The sequence below is a fragment of the Salmo salar genome, chromosome ssa11 (genome assembly GCF_905237065.1).
Source record: "Salmo salar chromosome ssa11, Ssal_v3.1, whole genome shotgun sequence".
Lineage (NCBI taxonomy): Eukaryota > Metazoa > Chordata > Actinopteri > Salmoniformes > Salmonidae > Salmo > Salmo salar.
Window position 1 is genome coordinate 3625548 of NC_059452.1, and position 15843 is coordinate 3641390.

Below are 15843 nucleotides of genomic sequence, written 5' to 3' on the forward strand. Positions count from 1 at the left end.
TCAACATCAACTGTTCAGAGTAGAATGCTTGAATCAGGCCTTCATGGTCAAATTGCTGCAAAGAACCTCTACTAAAGGACAGAAATAATAAGTAGAGACTTGCTTGGGCCAAGAAACACGAACAATGGACATTAGACTGGTGGAAATCTGTCCTTTGGTCTGATGAGTCCAAATTTAAGATTTTTGATTCCAACCTCCGGGTCTTTGTGAGACGCATAGTAGGTGAACGGATAATCTCCGTATGTGTGGTTCCCATTGTGAATAATGGAGGAGGAGGTGTGATGGTGTGGGGTTGCTTTGCTGGTGACACAGTCAGGGATTTATTTTGAATTCAAGGCACACTTAACCAGCATGGCTACCAACGCATTCTGCAGCGATACGCTATCTGGTTTGTGCTTAGTGGGACTATCATTTGTTTTTCAACAGGAATATCACCCAACATACCTCAAGGCTGTGTAAGGGCTATTTGACCAAGAAGGAGAGTTATGGAGTGCTGCATCTGATGATCTGGCCTCCACAATCACCTGACCTCAACCCAATTGAGATGGTTTGGGATGAGTTGGACCGCAGAGTGAAGGAAAAGCAGCCAACAAGTGCTCAGCATATGTGGGAACTCTTTCAAGACTGTTGGAAAAGCCTAGGAATTATATCCCGCCCATAATGGTTATGAAATTCTCTCGTATGTCCATATGTATTGTTCCAGGTAATTCGAGATTCTTCCAAGGTTGGGCTTAGTCTGAAAGGGAACCAGACCATGGACAGCTTCTGGAAGTTCACTAGCTCTGCTGTGTTTGCTGCCACTGTGGTCACCACTATAGGTGAGTTTTAAAAATGTATCTGACATTTAAATGGATAGTTCACCCAAATTACTAATGTACCTCATCTTAAAGGGATAGTTCCCCAAATGATAAATTATTGATTTAATTTATTAGATACTTAAAGGTAGTAGGCTGCTCTAGCCGGAGACAACAACACATACATTTTAAAGGGAAAGTTCACACAAATTAAAAATCTACCTAATATTAAAGGAGTAATTCACCCCAGTTAGAAATGTACCTAATATTAGAAAAATAGTTCACCCCAAATTACAAATGTACCTCATCATGTCGCGTCTACAAGTTCTTAATGCATTGTCTTTATTTATGCCTCACCTCCATCATAGCCAGGATATTCCTGTGCTATGTACTTCTGCCTGTATTATAATTTAATATTACAATTGTTGTTCTCATTGTGTGTTCATCATAGAAACAAACAGACCAAATAATTCCCAATGGTTGAGCCCATTTGTTCTCCGTGTTCTAGGCTATGGCAACATGAGCCCCAGTACAACAGCAGGTCAGATCTTCTGTGTGTTCTTCGCTCTGTTTGGGATCCCTCTGAACATGGTTGTGCTGAACAGAGTAGGCAAGTACATGCTGGCCATAGAGAGGAACGCCTGCGATTTCATCCAGGGAAAGACCAATCACAGGGTAAGTACTCTACCTATAGACTCTGAGATGGTAACTCTTTATTTTACAGCCTGGTATTTACCAGCTGTGTTGTATTCTTTGAGGTAAGTACCAGGAAGTATCAATTGTTACCACATAGTTACTTAGAGCTAGATTCTATCAGATGTACACTAGCCGACACCCACAAAGCTGTTGTTTCGGCGGTGTCGGAAGTGGAACTGCGTAAGAACTGTGAAATCCACAAGTGCCTCCTTGTGTTAGCTTATCGCGAACATGTCATTGGATGCAACAAAACCACCCAATTTTATAATCTGACAAATTCCATCCAGTTGCGTCAGAAGTTCATGCAGCCACGTTACAAGTTCAAACACTGAAATGTGTGATGTTCTATCGTCGCAACACCTCAATTAGACTGATAGGCAGTAAACATGCATTAGCCTAAACTTTCTACCGCTGTTTGAGCTTCTAACACGGTACGGATAATAAGGAAGGGAGTGGTTTGTTACACACAAGAGCCGCCGCTCACTTATTTGTCAGCTCATACAGCAGTTACACTTCCAACAATGCCAAAACATCCGCTATGAAGATGTCTACCAACGCTGTTTAACACTCAATATGATTGAATTGAGGCCTTAGTCAATACCATGTAAATATCAGGTAAGGTCAGCTTTAACCAGGCTGTATTATAAAGCATTACCCACCAGAGTTCTGGATTTAAATTGCAAAGTAAACTCAGTTTAAGTAACGTTCACAGAAATGATAAAAATATGCATCCTTCTACCATTTTGGGGTTACATATTGGGTATAAGAGAACACAGAAAATGCACACCAAAATATGCACACTAAAAGGGTAATCCAATGGGGAAATAATTATGCTTTGAAAGTTGATAAACTGGCCCTTGAATGTTTGCATACCTACTTGAGAGCTCTTTTTTGTCTAGACCCATTCAGATTTGTTCACACCCTCTTAAGCTTTAGCCCCACCCATCTCTTTAAGGGTTGATCCGAGCGTTCTGACCTAACAACAGAAGTCAAGCACCCAAGCTAACTGGGTAACGTTGGCTAGCTTGCTAGCTACTTCAAGACACAAATGAGAGAACAGCTCATTCTGACCATTTTACTCGCCCTAGCAGAGCTGGTTAGGTTGTTTACATGTTATTCAGAGCGTTGGTGACTGCAACTGTGATGCTGGCATCAATTTACACTTTTTTGTCAACGTTTACTGACACCGGCCATATTCAATGGGTGTTGAGTGTTCGTAAATCTGTCAGTTATTCTGCGCTCTGGCACACTCAGACGAGAGTGCTCTGAAATTGGAGTAGATAGCCAGAGCGAATTTACCAGCTACGTCTATCAACAGCTGTCGCAGTGACATCATGAACATATTATTGAAATTAATACTTGCATAGTAGAGTATCTTGTTAAGACATGTAGCTAGCTAGCTTAACAATGAACCATAATCCCAACTCATGACGTTACTACCCTGTATGAATCTGCAGGTAGCTAACCAACCAGGTTCAATGTTAGCTAGCTAACATTAGGCTATAAATAGTGAAGCAAATGGCTCTGAGATACGAATAATATTACTACACAGATCATACACATATGTAATGTTAGCTAGCGAGCCAGCCAGCTAACGTTAGCTAGCTAGCTAACAGTACACTTTAACTTGAAATGACAACGACTTTCTGACAAAATTAGAAATGTGTAATATCTGGAAATGTAGTTAGCTAGACACTCTTACCCATATACATGGATGTACGCTTCCACCTCTCTGTCACCGATGGTTGTCACGGATGGTTGCCCTTAGTTTAAAGATGTAATCCGGAGACAGGTGTTTTCTCCATCTCCTTAGCAATCATACTCTAATTCCACTGATTTCAGAAGTCAGCACTCCAGAAAGGGAAGATCAACACTTATGCAGTTCTACTATATATATATTTTTAAACCTTGTTAAGACAAGTTTACCTACACATACTGACCAGCTCAAATAGACAGAAGCGTGCTACATGGCAGACCAATTCAAACTCATCTTTCGGCATGTCCAGCCCACTCATTATATCAGCAATTCATGGCTAGTGGGAAGGCTGCTGGTTTATTCTGTGGCTAAACCAACTAGGCTCATAATTTAACAATTTTATTCGTATTTACAGATGGCATACAAGTTTGTTATTAAGACACATGAAAGTTCTAATGTTCCAGAAAGCTTTTCTGGCCAAAAAAATGTAGTGAAGTAGTGACACACGACATACACCTAGTTTCCTGAAAGGAGTCACATATATCAATTATAAATAGTCCCAATTGTTATTAAATAGAACATTGCGGCCCCGCCCGCCTGTGGGGAAAACAATTGGCGCGCTGACCGAGTAGTTCTTGTTTAAACTGCAGATCACCTCTTCAAAGATTACTTTTTGTTGGGTCCCCAGAATACAATGGACTTGATATTCTTTTAACTCTGTCTGTATGCAGTATTCATAAATCAGTTAGCAAGTACCAGTGACCGTCCAACTTGTCATTTTTTACCTGTTTGTCCTAAAATATGTGCGAATTTGAAATAGCACCCAATTCCCCTACATTGCACTACATTGACCAAAAGGAGTGCCTTACAGTTTAAAGGGAATAGGCCATTTGAGATATTGACTCTGTCTTCCCTTCTTTCTGTCTCCATTAGAAGTTAACCCGGTTCATGATCCACCTGTTGTCCTACATCTCTGGAACAGCACTCTTCTTTGTGATGCCCATGGTGGTGTTCAAACAGCAAGAGGGCTGGAGCTACTCACAGGCGATCTACTATTGCTTCATTTCACTCAGCACCATTGGCTTTGGAGACTACGTCGCAGGTACACGACTCAATATGTAGGAACATGGAAGCTCTAGAAACAGACCGGGGTAACCCTTCATTTTACAGACGTTAATTACTATGTATTTACTAGGTAAATACATAGCAACAAAATCTACATTTGTAGTAAAAATGTCTTCTTAAATGTACCAAGCAAGTAAATGTACCAAGCAAGTAAGTACTACATATAATAATATTTTTTATTATATAGGTAAGTACAACTAAGTATGATTGTAAATACAACTAAGTATCAGCGAATAACTATGTAAATACCTACTCACGCCACTATTTTAATATAATATATAAGAAACACCAAGGAACATAGTCACAAAATGTAATCATAAGTAATAAATGTTTGTCCCAAAGTTAAGTAAAAGTAAGAAACAGCTTATTACTATATACATACATAGTCATACCAGTCTCTTTCAAAGTAGTACCTAAGAAACATCAATGAACATTGGCTATATGATAATTTATTTATCATGGATGTTCAGTCCTTGCATCCATAGCTCTGTCTATGAATTTGACTCATCCCTCAGCTTTTTACTGAAACGGGTGGGGAAAACGCTTTGTCTCCACTGCTGAATTCCGCTTTAAAGGTCTGATTTTGGAGTTTTGATAGAATGGAAATAAGGGTATTTCCTTGCATTTGAAAAGCCAATTGAATATGTGTTTTTTATTGTATTGAACTGAGAAGGGAAATTACAACAAAGTCATTGAAACATTATTGCTCTAAACCATTTATCTTATTTCTATTACACTTGATAATTGCAGAATAAATTCAACAATAGTTTCATTTAACTTTTGGTTATTGTATGAATACTTACTTGTGTAAGTTTTTTTTTTTTTATCACACTTTAGATTGTCACCATTAGGGATTAATACCGGTAACCGGGATCCCGGGACTGTCCCAGGACCACTCTTCACATTTCCCGAAAAACATTGATGACAAGACCTGAGAAATTACAACATTTTCCCCCAATGTTGGGCTAATGGAATTTCACAAAATACACAACATGCGCATCAGCAGATAGGATTTTTTTTTATTGCACATTATCCAAACAGGTGTCACATGGAAGCCTTTAGCCAGTGTATTTACTCACAAAGTCACCCTAAATTCAAAGCACACACATAAACTCTTTTCTCTGTATACATCAATGATGTTGCTCTTGCTGCTGGTGAGTCTCTGATACACCTCTACGCAGACGACACCATTCTGTATACTTCTGGCCCTTCTTTGGACACTATGTTAACAACCCTCCAGACAAGCTTCAATGCCATACAACTCTCCTTCCGTGGCCTCCAACTGCTCTTAAATACAAGTAAAACTAAATGCATGCTCTTCAACCAATCACTGCCTGCACCTGCCCGCCCGTCCAGCATCACTACTCTGGACAGTTCTGACTTAGAATATGTGGACAACTACAAATACCTAGGTGTCTGGTTAGACTGTAAACACTCCTTCCAGACTCACATCAAACATCTCCAATCCAAAGTTAAATCTAGAATCGGCTTCCTATTTCGCAACAAAGCATCCTTCACTCATGCTGCCAAACATACCCTCGTAAAACTGACCATCCTACCGATCCTCGACTCTGGCGATGTAATTTACAAAATAGCCTCTAATACCCTACTCAATAAACTGGATGCAGTCTATCACAGTGCCATCCGTTTTGTCACCAAAGCCCCATATACTACCCACCACTGCGACCTGTACGCTCTCGTTGGCTGGCCCTCGCTTCATACTCGTCGCCAAACCCACTGGCTCCAGGTCATCTACAAGACCCTGCTAGGTAAAGTCCCCCCTTATCTCCGCTCACTGGTCACCATAGCAGCACCCACCTGTGCACGCGCTCCAGCAGGTATATCTCTCTGGTCACCCCCAAAGCCAATTTCTCCTTGGCCGTCTCTCCTTCCAGTTCTCTGCTGCCAATGACTGGAACGAACTACAAAATTCTCAAACTGGAAACACTTACCTACCTCACTAGCTTTAAGCACCAGCTGTCATAGCAGCTCACAGATCACTGCACCTGTACATAGCCCATCTATAATTTAGCCCATACAACTACCCCCTTCCCCTACTGTATTTATTTATTTTGCTCCTTTGCACCCCATTATTTATATTTCTACTTTACACTTTCTTCCACTGCAAATCTACCATTCCAGTGTTTTACTTGCTATATTGTATTTACTTTGCCACCATGGCCTTTGCCTTTACATCCCTTATCTCACCTCATTTGCTGACATTGTATATAGACTTATTTTTCTACTGTATTATTGACTGTATGTTTGTTTTACTCCATGTGTAACTCTGTGTTGTTGTATGTGTCGAACTACTTTGCTTTATCTTGGCCAGGTCGCAATTGTAAATGAGAACTTGTTCTCAACTTGCCAACCTGGTTAAATAAAAAAATAAAAAAATAATAATTAATTGACACTGCCGGACTGCACAGGAGACCCGAATGCAATTTAGAGTTCTCATCAGAACTGAAAATTCGAAGCCCGTCCGACCCCTGTGAGCTGAAGCCCGAACCCAGGCCTGGTCCGACATCATAGAAATTAAATGAGCCCTAACCTGAAAAAAATACAGATATATAGAAAACAGTTGACTATGTTGATTTAAACTAGTGTTGAGAACAACACGGCGGAAGCAGGCACCAGAGGAGTGAGGAGACAAGGAAACAGCCATTGGGCCTAGAAAAAGCTCAGAGGAAAACTCACCAAAGTTATGATCAACCGAATGATGAACATACAGTTGAAGTCGTTAGTTTATGTCACGATCGTCGTAGTGAATGGACCAAGGCGCAGCAGGTACGTGAATGCTCATATTATTTAATTTTAAGAAAAGTGAACACTTACAAAATAAACAAACAACGACTGAACAGCTCCATAAGGCATATCAGCTATACAGAAAATAACTACACACAATTCTCTACTACAAGACACCCCTATACATAGGACCTTCAATCAGAAGCAGCGAGGGACAGCTGCCTCCAATTGAAGGTCAAATCAATAAAGCTAAACATAGACCTAAACAACCTAGAACTAACATAGAATACCCTAACCTAGAACCTAAAACTAAAACCCCGGTACACTCTAAACCAACACCCCTCTACATAAACACATAGCCCAATAAACCCCGAAACATTCTAAACAAATACCCCTTCTACATAAACACATAATATAACAAACACCTAAACACTCTAAACAAATACCCCTTGCAACGTCCTGACCAAACTACAATAACAAATAAGCCCTTTACTGGTCAGGACGTGACAGTACCCCCCCAAAGGCGCAGACCCCAGATGCACCTCACAACAAAAAATATCTACAAAATTAACCACTAACTAAAGGGAGGGAAGGGAGGGTGGCTGCCGTCACCGACGGCTCCCGTGCTACACCCCCCCTCCCCAAACCTACAGTGGAGGTGGCTCAGGCTCAGGCCTTAGTCCCCCACCTGACCAGTCCACCCCTACTGAATACCTTGGCCTGAAGCATGTCACTGTAGACCTTGGACTGTACTCTGGGAGCTCCGGACTGTAGGGCGATTCTGGGAGCTCCGGACTGTAGGGCGACTCTGGGAACTCCGGACTGTAGGGCGACTCTGGGAACTCCGGACTGTAGGGCGACTCTGGGAACTCCGGACTGTAGGGCGACTCTGGGAGCTCCGGACTGTAGGGCGGCTCTGGGAGCTCCGGACTGTAGGGCGGCTCTGGGAGCTCCGGACTGTAGGCCGTCTCACTCGGTTCCGGACTGTAGGCCGTCTCACTCGGTTCCGGACTGTACACTGTTGCCGGACACTCTGGACTGGGCACTGTTGCCGGACACTCTGGACTGGGCACTGTTGCCGGACACTATGGACGGGTACTGCGCACTGAAGGCCTGATGCGTGGGGCTGGCTTAGGAGGTGCCAGACTAGGGACACGCACCACAAGGCTTGTGCGAGGAGCAGGAACAGGGCCTACTGGACTGGGCTGACGCACTGGAAGCCTAGTGCGTGGGGCTGGTACTGGAGGTATCAGACTAGGGACACACACTCTGAGGCTAGTGCGAGGAGTAGGAACAGGGCGTACTGGACTGGGCTGACGCACTGGAAGCCTGGTGCGTGGGACTGGCTTTGGAGACGCCAGACTGGAGACACGCACCTCAGGGCCAGCACGAGAAGCAGGGACTGGATATACCGGGCCATGGGTAAGCACTGGAGGTCTGGAGTGCACCTCTTGCACAACCCGTCCTGGCTGGATGGTAATAGCAGCCCTGCACGAACAGAGTTCTGGTACAGGGCGAACTGGGCTGTGGAGAGGCCTGATGGTTGCCGTGCGTAGAGCAGGCGTAGGGTAGCCTGGGCCTAGGAGGCGCACTGGTGGCCAGATGCGCTGTGCAGGCATCCTCCTTCCAGGCTGGATGCCTACTCTAGCACGGCACTTGCGAGGGGCTGGGATCGCTCGCACCGGACTGTGCGTGCGCATGGGCGAGATCTTGCGCACTTCCGCATACTCCGGCGCTCTCCACTCCAAATGCTTCCCATAATAAGCACGGGGAGTTGGCTTAGGGCTCACCCTTGGCCCAGCCAAACTACCCGTGTGCCCCCCCCAAAATAATTATTGGGGGTGCCTCTCGTGCTTCCCCATCGACGCGTACAAAGCCTCATACCGGCGCCGCTCCGCCTTGGCTGTCTCTATCTCCTCCGGTGGGCGACGGTATTCCCAAGCCTGGTGCCATGGTCCAGCCCCGTCCAGAATTTCCTCCCATGTCCATGATTCCACGGAGCTCTGCTGCTGCTCCTTCCTCCGCTGCTTGGTCCGTTTGTGGTGGGTAGTTCTGTCACGATCGTCGTAGTGAATGGACCAAGACGCAGCGGGTACGTGAATGCTCATCTTTTTTAATTTTAAGAAAAGTGAACACTTACAAAATAAACAAACAACGATGTAAAGGGATGTAAAGGCCTTTTTTGCCTTTACATCCCTTATCTCACCTCATTTGCTGACATTGTATATAGACTTATTTTTCTACTGTATTATTGACTGTATGTTTGTTTTACTCCATGTGTAACTCTGTGTTGTTGTATGTGTCGAACTACTTTGCTTTATCTTGGCCAGGTCGCAATTGTAAATGAGAACTTGTTCTCAACTTGCCAACCTGGTTAAATAAAAAAATAAAAAAATAATAATTAATTGACACTGCCGGACTGCACAGGAGACCCGAATGCAATTTAGAGTTCTCATCAGAACTGAAAATTCGAAGCCCGTCCGACCCCTGTGAGCTGAAGCCCGAACCCAGGCCTGGTCCGACATCATAGAAATTAAATGAGCCCTAACCTGAAAAAAATACAGATATATAGAAAACAGTTGACTATGTTGATTTAAACTAGTGTTGAGAACAACACGGCGGAAGCAGGCACCAGAGGAGTGAGGAGACAAGGAAACAGCCATTGGGCCTAGAAAAAGCTCAGAGGAAAACTCACCAAAGTTATGATCAACCGAATGATGAACATACAGTTGAAGTCGTTAGTTTATGTCACGATCGTCGTAGTGAATGGACCAAGGCGCAGCAGGTACGTGAATGCTCATATTATTTAATTTTAAGAAAAGTGAACACTTACAAAATAAACAAACAACGACTGACCAGCTCCATAAGGCATATCAGCTATACAGAAAATAACTACCCACAATACCCTGCTACAAGACACCCCTATACATAGGACCTTCAATCAGAGGCAACGAGGAACAGCTGCCTCCAATTGAAGGTCAAATCAATAAAGCTAAACATAGACCTAAACAACCTAGAACTAACATAGAATACCCTAACCTAGAACCGAAACCTAAAACCCCGGTACACTCTAAACCAACACCCCTCTACATAAACACATAGCTCAATAAACCCCGAAACACTCTAAACAAATACCCCTTCTACATAAACACATAATATAACAAACACCTAAACACTCTAAAAAAATACCCCCTGCCACGTCCTGACCAAACTACAATAACAAATAAGCCCTTTACTGGTCAGGACGTGACAGTTTATATACACTTAGGTTGGAGTCATTAAAACTCGTTTTTCAACCACTCCACAAATTTCTTGTTAACAAACTATAGTTTTGGCAAGTCAGTTCGGACATCTACTTTGTGCATGACACAAGTAATTTTTCCAACAATTGTTTCCAGACAGATTATTTAACTTATAATTCACTGTATCACAATTCCAGTGGGTCAGAAGTTTACATTCACTAAGTTGACTGTGCCTTTAATAAACAGCTTGGAAAATTCCCGAAAATGATGTCAAGGCTTTAGAAGCTTCTGATAGACTAATTGACATAATTTGAGTCAATTGGAGTCGTACCTGTAGATGTATTTCAAGGTCTACCTTCAAACGCAGTACCTCTTTGCTTGACATCATTTGAAAAATCAAAAGGAATTAGTCAAGACCTCAGTAAATAAAATTGTAGACCTCCACAAGTCTGCTTCATCCTTGGGAGCAATTTCCAAACGCCTGAAGGTACCACGTTCATCTGTACAAACAATAGTACGCAAGTATAAACACCATGGGACCACACAGCCGTCATACCGCTCAGGAAGGAGACACGTTCTGTTCTGAGATGAACGTACTTTGGTAGGAAAAGTGCAAATCAATCCCAGAACAACAGCAAAGGACCTTGTGAAGATGCTGGAGGAAACAGGTACAAAAGTATCTATATCCACAGTAAAACGAGTCCTATATCGACATAACCTGAAAGGCCGCTCAGCAAGATTGTACTTTTTGGAGAAATGTCCTCTGGTCTGATGAAACAAAAATAGAACTGTTTGGCCATAATGACCATCGTTATGTTTGGAGGAAAAAGGGGGAAGCTTGCAATCTGAAGAACACCATCCCAACCGTGAAGCACGGGGGTGGCAGCATCATGTTGTGGGGGGTCCTTTGCTGCAGGAGGGACTGGTGCACTTCACAAAATGGATGGCATCATGAGGATGGAAAATTATGTGGATATTTTGAAGCAACATCTCAAGACATCAGTCAGGAAGTTAAAGCTTGGTCGCAAATCGATCTTCCAAATGGACAATGACCCCAAGCATACTTCCAAAGTTGTGGAAAAATGGCTTAAAGACAACAAAGTCAAGGTATTGGAGTGGCCAGCCCTGACCTCAATCATATAGAAAATTTGTGGGCAGAACTGAAAAATCGTGTGCGAGCAAGGAGGCCTACAAACCTGACTCCTTTACACCAGCTCTGTCAGTTTTTGTGAAAAACTGAGTTTAAAATGTATTTGTCTTAGGTATATGTAAACTTCAGACTTTAACTGTATTGGAATAAAGTAAGCAAATGCAATTGAAAACATTTATTAAATTCTTGCTTATTCCCAAAGTCATATCCATCCGTTATACTAATTTAAAGCGATAGTCGTGTGTGGTCACCTAGATGATAATTTCAGCACCGTTTTGATTTGGATGTGCTTTTTGAGACAAGGGTGGGGGACTCGTCTAAACAAATCAATCAATGTCAGATTTTAGATTTCACTGAAATCTCCATTTGAATATTTAGTAACAATTATGCTGGGGAAATGTTAGCTAAATTGAGGTGAGAGCTGATGATCATCTGTCACGTTGTATAATGATAGGAGACAGGCGCAGGAATACAAAATAGTTTTTCATTTCTCTACCCAAAATAGAGTATGTCATGAACATGATGGGGACGAAGCCCAAAACAAACATGTATATATATATATATATATAAAACACAGGGCTGTCACTCAAACAAAGAGCAAGGTGTAAACCTCTAATAAATACACGGGATGAGACCCGTAATAACAATACAAGGGATAGGACCCGTAATAATAAGTGCACACTAACATGGTAACACGAAAGCCGATACAACAGAGCCCAGGTACTCACAGGACCAACAGACATGGAACAATAATCAACAAGGACAATGGGGAACAGAGGGCACATATATACACATACTAATCAGGGGGAATGGGAACCAAGTGTGCGTAATGAGACAAGACATTCAGGGGTTGGTGGTAATGATCCAGTTCAGTGATGCCTAGAAGGCCGGTGAGTAGACCTCCGGAGCTGGTGAACAGAATGAGCAGCAGTACCGGGGAAATCCGTGACATCATCTTTATTCTAGTTTGCTAATATAATAGCCTTTAGCTGATGTCGTGATGTAAATTTTGTCCTACTTATTTATTTTTCATCCCAGCCCTCACCGCAGGAGGCCTTTTGCCTCTTGGTAGGCCATCATTGTAAATAAGAATTTGTTCTTAACTGACTTGCCTAGTTAAATAAAGGTTAAGTAAATAATAAATAAAATAAAATATCAGAACATTTTGCTAGCATGTTATACAAGCCTGTGACTTGTCTGATAATCAATCAATGTGATTTTGATTCACTGAATCTGTCTGTATATTTGGTTAATTGATTCCTGACTGGACAAGTGGTAGCTCATTTTTTTGTTTGCTCATCTATCACTGATCAGAAACCTTTACCATGAAATAATGTAGCCTAAATCAAGTGTATTATTATTGTCTCACGTAGTAGCCTAACCTTATATAGCCTTATATAGAGCCTAGGATATTTTCCCATCGTCCCAATCCCACTGTAAAGCAAAATCCTGACTCCTGTCTCGCATGAAAATTCCTAACTTTATTCTGTAATCCACAGGTTGCATTATCAAAGCACGTCTCGCCTATGCATGTCAAAATACAGCTATAACATTTCCCCCGATTCTATATGCTGTCTCGTATTGCTGCCCATATGAGCGCTTAGTAGAGATCTGTGATCAACAAACAGTATGAGAGCAGATATGCATCATTTTTAAAACAGAGTTGGTCCCCCGTAAGATACCCTGATATTTAAACAATGTCCTCTTTACATCTCCCCATTATTCATGAGCTGATCTGCTATCTGTATAATCGTCAAATCGATTTTGCCAAATAGGATGTTACGCAGCTAGCACAATGGATCTGGAACGATTCCGGCTGAGAGTCGGGGCACTCGGCCGTCGACTTCATGCGGCCCGAGTCTGGGCCACCTTCGACAGTATGACGTATGGCTAGGATGCGGAGATTGAGCTCGGGACGATTCCGGTGTGAGTTATCTGGCCCAAATGAATAACTTGGGACTCGGGCCGATTGTGGCAGATGATTACACGGGCTGCTTTAAATAATGAACATTTCATTATTTATTTATTGTTTCTGTGATCCCAAAAATGTATTAGCATTTAAATAAAATTATTTAAGAGTCATGTTTAAGTAGTATTTTAGTATTTTGATACTTTGTGCAAGGCAATTGATAAGCATTGAAAACTTTGTGGATGGGGCCTCCCGAGTGGCGCAGCGGTCTAAGACACCGCAACACAGTGCAAACTGCGTTCCTACAGATGCGACCGGGAGACCCATGAGGCAACGCACAATTGGTCGTCCGGGTTAGAGGAGGGTTTGTCCGGCTGGGATGTCCTGGTTCCATCGACTTCTGTAGCGGGCCAGGCGCATGCACGCTGACATGGTCACTAGGTGTACGGTTTTTCCTCTGACACATTGGTACGGCAGGCTTCCGGGTTAAGCGTACATTGTGTCAAGAAGCAGTGTCACGTCCTGACCAGTAAAAGGGGTTGTTTGTTATTGTAGTGTGGTCAGGGCGTGGTAGGGGGTGTTTATTTAGTGTGTTTCGGAGTTTTGGTTTATGTTCTATGTTTTTTATTTCTATGTGGGTTTTCTAGTTTTTTATATCTATGTTAGTTTTGGGAACGACCTCCAATTAGAGGCAGCTGGTTGTTGTTGCTTCTAATTGGAGGCCATATTTAAGTGGGTTTATTTTCTCTTGTGTTGTGGGTGGTTGTTTCCGTGTATAGTCTGAGCACCTTACTGGACTGTTTTTCGTCGTTTGTTTTGTGTAAGAGTATTTTTGTTTTTTCCTTCTAATAAAAAGAAGATGATCACTATACCTGCTGCAGTTTGGTCCGCTCCCTACAACGACGCTTGTGACAGAACCACCAACCAACGAAGGACCAAGCAGTGGAGGAAGGCGCAGCAGGAAAAGTATAGGGAGTCATGGACCTGGGAGGAGATCCTGGATGGGGCAGGACCATGGCACCAGGTTGGGGAGTACCGGCGCCCGAAGGAGGACCTGGAGGCAGCAAAGGGTGAGCGTCAGAGGTACGAGGCACTATATCCTCCATTTCAGGAGGTGAGGAGGCAGCCCCCCAAATTTTTTGGGGCGGGGCACACGGGGAGTTGGAGTAAGTCAGGCAATAGGCCTCAACCAACTCCTCATGCTTATTATGGGGAGCGTTAGGCAGTGAGAGCACCGTGCTATGCGGAAGTGCACACGGTCTTGCCCATCCGCACGCACAGTCCGGTACGAGCGATACCAGCCCCCCGCAAGTGCCGTGCTAGAGTGGGCATCCAGCCAGGGAGAAGTATGCCTGCTCAATACATCTGGCCACCAGTGCGTCTCCTAGGCCCAGGCTACCCTGCGCCTGCTCTACGCACGGCAGCCATCATGCCTCAGCACAGCCCAGTTCGCCCTGTGCCAGCACTCTGCCCGTGCCGGGCTACAGTAACAATCCAGCCAGGACGGGTTGTGCAGGCTGTACGCTCCAGACCTCCAGTGCGTAGTCAAGGCCCAGTGTATCCAGTTCCTGCTCCTCGCAATAGCCCTGTGGTGCGTGTTACTGTTCTGGCGCCTCCAAAGCCAGCCCCACGCACCAGGCCTTTAGTGCACCTGCCCAGTCCAGTATGTCCTGCTCCTGCTCCTCGCACTAGCCCTCGCACAGTTCCCCATCCAGAGCTTCCCACGACAGTTCCCCGTCCACAGCTTCCGGCGACAGTTCCCCGTCCAGAGCTTCCGGCGACAGTTCCCCGTCCAGAGCTTCCGGCGACAGTTCCCCGTCCAGAGCTTCCGGTGACAGTTCCCCGTCCAGAGCTTCCGGCGACAGTTCCCTGTCCAGAGCTTCCGGCGACAGTGCCCCGTCTAGAGCTTCCGGCGACAGTTCCCCATCCAGTGCTTCCGGCGACGTCCTACAGTCCGGAGCCTGCAGAGACGGCCCACAGTCCGGAGCCTGCAGAGACGGCCCACAGTCCGGAGCCTGCAGAGACGGCCCACAGTCCGGAGCCTGCAGAGACGGCCCACAGTCCGGAGCCTGCAGAGACGGCCCACAGTCCGGAGCCTGCAGAGACGGCCCACAGTCCGGAGCCTGCAGAGACGGCCCACTGTCCGGAGCCTGCAGAGACGGCCCACAGTCCGGAGCCTGCAGAGACGGCCCACAGTCCGGAACCTGCAGAGACGGCCCACAGTCCGGAACCTGCAGAGACGGCCCACAGACCGGAGCCTGCAGTGACGGCCCACAGTCCGGAGCCTGCAGTGACGGCCCACAGTCTGGAGCCTGCAGAGACGGCCCACAGTCCGGAGCCTGCAGTGACGGCCCACAGTCCGGAGCCTGCAGAGACGGCCCACAGTCCGGAGCCTGCAGAGACGGCCCACAGTCCGGAGCCTGCAGAGACGGCCCACAGTCCGGAGCCTGCAGAGACGCTCCTCGGCCCTGAGTCTCCAGAGACGC

At 44.7% G+C, this 15843-nt stretch overlaps 1 protein-coding gene across 1 annotated transcript in view; it reads left to right on the forward strand.

Annotated features, from left to right (window-relative positions):
• kcnk17 (potassium channel, subfamily K, member 17) overlaps positions 1 to 15843 on the forward strand; it is a 45713-nt gene that overhangs the window by 13181 nt on the left and 16689 nt on the right. The window contains exons 2-4 of the mRNA XM_014126547.1: positions 704 to 818; positions 1303 to 1469; positions 4120 to 4288. Coding sequence (XP_013982022.1) covers positions 704 to 818; positions 1303 to 1469; positions 4120 to 4288 — 451 coding nt within the window. The remainder of the gene's footprint in view (positions 1 to 703; positions 819 to 1302; positions 1470 to 4119; positions 4289 to 15843) is intronic.